The 8,541-nt window shown below is 38.2% G+C and overlaps 1 protein-coding gene across 2 annotated transcripts; it reads right to left on the bottom strand.

The window, feature by feature from the left end:
- Nucleotides 1–1,948: 1,948 nt before the first annotated feature.
- SULT1C4 (sulfotransferase family 1C member 4) lies at nucleotides 1,949–8,302 on the bottom strand. Of its 2 annotated transcripts, none has more exons than XM_010215557.2 (8): nucleotides 8,218–8,302; nucleotides 7,512–7,692; nucleotides 5,737–5,874; nucleotides 4,352–4,449; nucleotides 3,897–4,023; nucleotides 2,661–2,755; nucleotides 2,260–2,440; nucleotides 1,949–2,097 (listed from the first exon to the last, which is right to left on the bottom strand). In XM_010215557.2, exons 2-8 carry the CDS (start codon nucleotides 7,681–7,683, stop codon nucleotides 1,985–1,987), a joined length of 924 nt encoding a protein of 307 aa, XP_010213859.1. In that variant the 5' UTR covers nucleotides 7,684–7,692; nucleotides 8,218–8,302; the 3' UTR covers nucleotides 1,949–1,984. The 2 variants fall into 2 exon arrangements, with proteins under 2 accessions (XP_010213859.1, XP_010213857.1); XM_010215555.2 differs by having other exon boundaries at nucleotides 7,512–7,689; nucleotides 8,218–8,270.
- Between the last annotated feature and the right edge of the window lie 239 nt (nucleotides 8,303–8,541).

Raw genomic sequence — 8,541 nt, 5'->3', positions numbered from 1 at the left:
AGAAGTTTTTTTCTCAGGTATTCAATTTACTGAGACATGCTTTATAAATAGGCAGGAACCCCTGTTGACCCAAAGCCATTCAAGTGCCCATACTTACACCAGTGTGGTGAACGGCTGCTTCCAGTTCCAGTGTTTCCTGGGCTTTTGGGGCACACTTAAAGGACCAGGTTCTGGCGCCGTACCTTTTGCCAGCAAGCTTTGCCTTTTGATTGTTTCCAAACTTGATGCAAGTTAGAGAATTGCATTCAATTTAGGTATTTACATTACATTCTAGCCGGAAGTGGACTGTGCATGGCAGCAGTTCCTGCTATTACAGATCCCTGAAACCCTCTGCTGGCCAAAGAAAAAAAAACTTTTTTTTTTTTTTTAATATGCTAAGCTGACTGTCCAGACTAAGAATCACAGAATCACAGAATGGTCGAGGTTGAAAGGGACCTCTAGCCATCATCTAGTCCAACCTCCCTGCTCCAGCAGGGACACCTAGAGCACGTGGCACAGGGTGGCATCCAGGCAGATTTGGAAGATCTCCAGAGAAGGAGACTCCACAACCTCTCCGGGCAGCCTGTTCCGGGGCTCTGTCACCCTCAAAGTAAAAAAGTTCTTCCTCACATGGAGATGGAACTTCCTGTGTTTCAGCTTACACCCGTTATCCCTCGTCCTGTCACCAGCCACCATGGAGAAGAGCCTGGCCCCATCCTCCCTACAATCACCCCTCAGGTACTTGAACGTGTTGATCAAATCTCCTCTCAGCCTTCTCTTTTCCAGACTAGACAGACCCAGCTCACTTAGTCTTTCCTCATAGTATCATTCCTATCTCATATCTCATTCCTATCTCATATCTCATTCCTAAGAATAGCATTTCCCTGCAGATGCTACAATCTCTGTTATTTTCCCTCTGACATTCAAGAAGTAAGCTCAGTGAGATAGTAGCTCTTTGGGTTTTTTTTTTTTTTTTTTGCGTGTGATGAGCTCAAATGGCAGCCCTTTAAAAACAAAATATGTAAACAGTTTTCTATAATTAAATGCACTGTAAGTTATTCTAATTCATTTCCTACATCTCAAGGAATCACCATAGCGCTGCTGCTAATGCTGAAGCAGACCTGGCCAGGCTCTACTGCAACTCAAATTGTTCATTGAGAGTTTTGCATTTTTGGTCATCAGGAGAAGAGCGAAGGAAAGGAAGTGTCATGCATCTGAAGAAGATGTGTGAGAAGGTGAAGAAGACGGAGTGAGCGTATGCAGCACTGACCCTCGAGCTCCTTCACACCAACCTTCAGAATTTTCTAAACATTAGCGGGATATTAGCTATCCAAAGGGCAACAGTGAGGAAAGCTTCTTGTCTTACTGCAGTAGGAACAACCACCTCCACATCCAGATTATAGCTAAATGCCTGCAGGTGGCCCCTTTAGTAATGCTATATTGATGGACATAATGCGTACTGGCAATGCTAATTTCATCTGAATAGCATTTATGATGTCCAGCTAAAACAAGAAAAAGATCTATTTTGTGTGTTTCTGTTGCTTTGTTTATATTTCACTGTCTTTAAAATTTGCATTTATTGATTAACGTTTGTAGAGCATGAGAATAACATAGAGTGTTGGTAGCATCTTTCTTACTCCTTTAACACCCTTTTCCCCCCACTATTGGTCTTTAATTACTGTTACAGACAGATTTGCATATACCAGGAATACAAACCATAGTTTTACAATGACAAAAGCTCAAGGCATATCTGAAATACTTTTTGTTCATACTGAAGGTTACCATAGGACAGATGACTGAGAAGTATCCAGGGAGAGCATTATTTTCTTCAGGCAGTGCAGCCTAAACTTCTGCATAATTTGGGCAATTATATGATAATGAAAAATCAATGGCATGTGAAAAAAAATGCATCAGAATCTTGGGAACAGATCTTTTGTGGAAGAAAAGCAAAATGGCCACAGGAAAAGGCTGATAGATTACAGGAAATATTTCCCGTTCCTAATGCTCAGAGTTCCATGCGAAAAACAAGAGAGGTATTAGCCATTTTCTTCGTATAGTCTTCATTGAATTTCTCATTCTGTGCCACAGTGAAATAATTCTTCCAGTCCCCAACGACCCCTGCAAAACAGCAAAAGTAAAGCAAAATGATCAATTTGCTGGTATTTTTTGAAGCCCATTAGCCATAACATGCCAGATAATTGCACCTCAGGTAATGGATTATTTCAAAGCAAACTAATAACCAGGAAGGCAGGGTTGATGCCAAATAATAAACCTCAGCACCTTTTCTCATGAATGGGGAAATAGAGTGATCCATTATTCCCACAAAATCTTTGGTGTAGTTTGCCATGGGATTGTCCTTCATTATATCAAACGTGGTGTGGTGGATTATCTGGTTTAATGTCTCCTCTTCCATATCCTTCTCCAGAAACTTCAGTATCTTTTGAATTTCACGCTTTGGATTCTGTGCAGACAACAAAGTGGGATAAGATACAGAGCCAGGAAAAGGAAAGAAACCAAACACAGCGTTCAAGGTACAATTATTGCCAGGGCAAAAAGATCAGATTATTTGAAGACTTATTAATACAGAACACATTATGATTAAGAACTGCTTAGTGTATGTGCTAGCTAATGGCTTTCCTGGTTTCCAGTAGAGCTCTGTAAAGACATGTTCAGCCTTTTACCTCCTTCATATCTTCATAGAAGAGGTAGAGAATACGGTGCTTATCTTTTGCCTTCCACCATCCTTTTACATGGTCATACCAGGACCCCCAGAGCACTGAAAAAAGAAGGATGTTATGAAAAACTGTAAATGCCCAGTTTGTCTTAGTGGTGTCTGGGAATTCTGTTTTCCCCACGACCAGTGTCTGAGCTCTTCCCAATTGGCTTTGAATCACTGTGGCCATGACTCCTGTGCTCTGTGCCGTACAAAGTAGTCATGTTATTTAACCCTCTGGCATGGGATATTCATAGCAGGATTCATGTCTGACTTTAAATGGCCACAAATGCAGATGCTTGGATCAAATGAAACATCTACTGTGTTTACAGCCAATGGAGAGAAACAGACATTTCTAGAGTGTGATTTATCTCATCAGCTGGACAAGACCACTCTTGGTCCTGCTTTGAGTGGGAGCTGGACCAGAAAACCACCAAAGTTTCCTTCCAGCTTTCATTTTTCTATGATTCTGTCTGATTTAAATATTTAATATGCTATCAGAAGTGCCTGTTTCTTTCTGAGAAGTCACCAATCCTAGTTGGTCAAACAACACCCAAAGCTCCCATAGACATGAGACTGTCAAGATAGTGATGTCTCTAAGTCTACATGGTGACAAAACATTAAGACCTGCAGAAGTTTTATTGACAAAAATTGCAGACTCTCATCCATGTGCATAGGTTTTTCTTTCTTGATATGGGGAATTCCCTTAGGAAAGGAAGAATCAGCTTCTGGGGATGCCTTTCTCTAGCTGGATAACTGTCTTTGTTGTTATGCCTGATTTTTAGACAGATAAATTTAGGTAGAAAGACTTTCCTAACTCGTATGCACACTTCACCATATTAAGTCTTGGTTTCTTGTATATCAGGCTAGAAAAGCCATTTAGTCTCTGTTCTTTCCCCACTGGCTTCCAATAAGGTTTCTTTTATCCTCAAAGAAAAAAAATGTTGAAATCTGAAAATTGGATGTGATGGTAGAATGAAGAGTAGCACTTTTTTCATAATGGGGCTGTAAAGATAGCATCCATCTTTTAGGCACTAATAAAACCCTCCAAATGAAGATAAATTACTCCTGAAACAGTTTCAGTAGATACCCTTCCATCACTCTGTCAGCACTGGATTTCAAACCTTAGCTGAAATAAATAGATCAAAGTTAGGCATTTTTAAAATAAACAAAATCTCTTGTACAAATCATTGCAAATCATCACCTTTTCCGGCCATGAATTTCTCCAAGAATTCCTCCCAGGATCCTGGCTCAGGCAGTGCTTTATTCATTCTGTGGAAATGGTAGTATGACACCAGGTTGTCTTTGGCATTTCTTGCCACGTAGATTATCTTTATTGGATATAGAAACAAGAGAAGTATGAATATGAGAAATACGAAATTTCACATATCCACATATGGATGGTAAACATCTCCTGGAATTTTCTCTTGGGGCTTCATTGACAAAGGCCTAAGAGTTTTTGCTTAGAAACTGCCATTTTCTGAAATCCAACTAGTGTAATTTAGTCATGACTTCTTTATCTTCGCACGCACATTAAAGAGAATATTGCTGGGGAGAACCGTAGGTTTCAAAAGGATTCTGGAAACCATCTGCAGTACTATTTTAGGTCTTCTACTTTTTCCAAGTAAAGTAGAATTAGGTCCTACCTGACAACCTTACCTTACAGTTTTGTTCCCAGAAGGAGGGAGGTAACAGCTGAACAGGGAGATGAGTTTTCAGTGTTCGTGGAGAAGGCATAGCTTCAGCTAATTCCAGGCCTGTGGAATGTTTCATTGTAATGAATGACCATCATCTAAATCTCACTAGGACTTGGATGTGGCTCCTATACCCATATGTGGTTCTCATAAGTGGCCTTTTGCCTGTAATTTATTGGCAATTCACTTTGCAATTCACCTTCACTGATGATAAATTATATGGCTATGTAACCCATATAACATACATGGCATAAGAACCTAGAAGCAACTTCAATGGTTGTGGTGGAATTTTTTCCTAGGGAGGAAAGGGGGAACACTAATACATATATTCGTTTTGATTCTCTGGGCCTGTGTTTAGCTCATCTGCATCACATGGGATAATTAGAAACACCAAATTATATATAACCGATCAATCTTTTTCCTTCACCATGTTTGGTGATCTCCATTTTCTTTGCAGGTAAGAGGCTATTGTTTCTTTCTAGAATACTAGAGAATGTGCTGGATGACTTTCTGGATGGCATGTGAAGGAAGACAGCCCAGGAGAGGAATAGATGGAGTTCTAAATATTTGCACAGTATATCTTAAATAGTTTTGGATATAGGCAGATACATGGGAATACATGAGGATATGTAGATATATATTACTTCTTTCTTTTTCCATTTTTTTCCTTTTTTTTTGTTTGTATCAGAGAGACATTCTCTGTATATGTCAACACAGTCTGGCTTAGAAGAGAAAAAATTAACATTCCTTCTGCAGTGACAGAGAAACTGCTCAGCTTCACATTTGAAGAGAGTCTGACTTAAAGACTAATGTGCAATGGGAGTCTTGGCTGGAGAAAAACGTCTTGTAGGAAGCTCTCTCTGCAGAACAGTCAGGGTCGCTGAATACCTGGATGCCTGATACCATGTTTAGATGGTTAGACTCTAGAATTTAACTGAAGTTACTAAAAATAGTAGTAAAAGCCCTGCAAATAGCACCCACATTCTGGGAATACATCCAAGACAGCCTTCTGTCCCATATAATATTTAATCTCAGAGTGATATTCATTATTTTATACATACTTGCTGCTGTATTAGGTACCGTGGAGCATCACACCTGGCTTTCAGATGCCATCCCAGATTAATGTGGTCTTCTACAGGGCCTGTGTCATATCTGCCAGCCTCACCTAGGCTGGGACAGCACTAGATATTTGTAGTAAGGCAACCAAACAAATGCTGACAGCGCACCATATAATGACAGATCTGATCAAATCAGATCTCTCTTAGGAAACATGTGAGCAGTGGACGCTGTCTGAGTAGATAAAACTGTTCCATTTTGTCAAAACCCCAAGCCTATCCGTATGATATTTACCTGAGTAACTCTGAAATGAAGACTTTGGGAGATACCACTCAAGGAAAGGATGCCGCTTGTAAGTACTGGCACGTCTACACTTCTCGGTATCTCCATTATTTTGAATCATATCCACTATCTCCTGTGTCCATGTGGTACCTGAAAATGTCAGTGTTTATATTTTCCTCCTTGGGAAGAGCTCAGAGTCACTTCTGTTGGAGAAGTGGAAGCTGAAAAGATGGACTCCATATTAAAGAAGGAGGGGACAACACAGAAGAGGATGGACAAAGTGGAAAGAGATAATAGTGGAGAGGAAATGAAAAATGCTTTATTAGAAATAGAATGAAATAATGACTTGGAAATGGTTTATTTCCAAAGCAAAGTTTCAGGGATTCCAGCTTGGGACAGCTTTCTTTATGCTCATAGAAATGCTCTCATGTCCACCCCAATCTTGAAAAAAGCTTAGGTTATATTATTTGCAAGGAAAAGGTTTTTTCCCTCCTCCTTATTCCATAACTCTCAAAAATTCAGCTATTTCAATGTTTGCTTTTATCCTGAGTTTGAATGAAAAATTGAAATATCTCACCTTTGAGTGGATTTAAATTTATCAACAGTTTGGGAATACAAGAGGGTTGCAGTATTTCTAATACGGAATGCCTTAACGAAGGTTGTTCTAGCCTTAAACTTCATCTGCCTGAGCTATTGCAGCATCCTGTAAGAGTTATAGAGTTGTATCTCTCATGCCTCTCTTTCCCTATGGCCATGATCACAGGCTTTCACACTTTCCCTGAGGTACCATACCAGGTCAACCAGAGGAAAGGCTAGAGGATAATGTGGGAAACAATATGGGCACGAAACTGTGCCCTTAACAAGATGCTTGAACTATACAGCTTTGGCAGAGGCAATGTATTGTTAAATTGACTCATAGCTGTTTATTTCCTTTCAGTTCAATGCTGAAGTATTTTAATCCTAGCTGATCAAAATAACATCTTTTGGTTTATTACACCTGAAATAAATTAAAGTCTTTACCTAAAAAACATCTCCTGTGAAATAATCAATTTGTGTAGCAATCATTTTTTTGCATGGAAAAAAAAAATCTTGTTAACTGCAGACACTAATTTATTATGTTTATCAAATATTTCTGTTTTTTTTTCTGATTCCCCTAAATTATTCATGCTTTTGTTCATCCAGAATTAATATTGGATAGTTGTTATTTTTTTTTCTTTATAATAAGTATAATGGGGTGGTCAAGAAGAGAAATGGTAATACAAGACTTAAGTGGCCAGTCTCTAGTTAATGCAAGTATGATTTAGCTAGATTAATGGTGGGTAGTTTACTGGCTGCCATTAAGTGAGTTAATTTGGTGATAACTTATTTATAAATAAGGCATTTCCAGAAAAAGTACTGATTTATACCAAGCCATTAAGCAAATCATAGTCAAATTAATAGTTCAGCCAGTTTCTATTATTACTTAGTGAACTGATTTTAACTAGGTATTGTTAAATCATTACTTATTGATTGAAAATAATACAGCTGTACATAATCTAAATGAAAGAAAACAACAAGTTTATGTAATCAGACTTTGACCTTTTGAACTTCAACAGCAATGGATTATTATTATTTTCCTTAAAATAATCAAAAGTTACAGCCACAGCTGTATTGGAGCTTCACCTCTTTAAATTGTAACTCTGCTTTGGAATTGAGCAAATATCAGTCACAATAGAAAACCTTAATTTTCAATATCAGCATTTAGGAATATGCCAAATATTTATTTTAAATCTCCTATGGACACAAACCTGCTTTTGCATAGGTTGCAATGAGCAGATCATCAGGTCTGGCTTTGAAGTTCCAAACTTGATCCCATACGCTGCATATCGTTTTTATTACAGTAACACCTTCCACTTCATCTGTTTCAGCTCTTGTCATTGGCTCTTGCAGACTCAGATCTTCCATTGTATCCAAGGCCATTGCATACTGCTTGACGAAGGAAAGGAAAGGATTGGAAATGAACGTTTGTTCTGAAAAGAAATCTAAGTTTACTTTCCCATTTTCAGGGTTTCTTTTATTGACTAAAGTTTGTGTCTTCTCATTTATTTGCCTATGATTAGACCTATGTATTTATCTATATAGATTACAGAGTGATCTAATTTTCTGAAATGCTTGAAATACTTGTCATATTTTTGCTGTTGATTCCCAGCAATTCTAAAAATCATTCAATTTTCTCAGTTTCCAAAAGAGAAAAAAAATATTTCCATGTTTGAGCATTTTAGCAAACATATTTATGTAAAATACTGTCTGGAAGTTGGTTGCCCTTGAAAGGCAAGTAGAAGTAGTAGGATTCAAGAGAGGAGAGTATGCCAGCTCCCACTCAAGTCAGTATAGAGGAACCAACCCAGAAAATAAACTGGAAATTGTCCTGACATGCCTGGGACTTACTTATTTTATCCATCACTAACAACAGAATAATTAGAAATAGCATATCTGCTACAAAATGATACTCACAAAAGTATTTGTAGAGCTCCTCTGTACTTTGTTCCTGGAACTTTTTATTTTCAGAGTTCTTTGTTGTACGTTGAAGTTTGATGCTGATAAATAATGGAACCAGATAGATCATTAAGCAAACATTGTTAGACTTTAATAAGTTAAACGAATCCAGTTAAGACTACTACCTATCATATAGTTTTGTGATAAGTAGTTGTTCATTTCTGTGTTTCTGCCAAATAAAAAGTTGTTAGCCTTAACCTGCAGCGCCCAGAATCTGATCAGAGGAAAGTTCTGCTTAAGCACAGGAGGGTACAGAAATCATCTCAAATGTAAATATCAGTC

This window comes from Tinamus guttatus, unplaced genomic scaffold (assembly GCF_059628265.1).
Source record: "Tinamus guttatus ecotype Peru unplaced genomic scaffold, ASM5962826v1 Tinamus_guttatus_pri_ptg000030l, whole genome shotgun sequence".
Taxonomy (NCBI): Eukaryota; Metazoa; Chordata; class Aves; order Tinamiformes; family Tinamidae; genus Tinamus; species Tinamus guttatus.
This window is presented reverse-complemented; position numbering and strand designations above follow the sequence as displayed.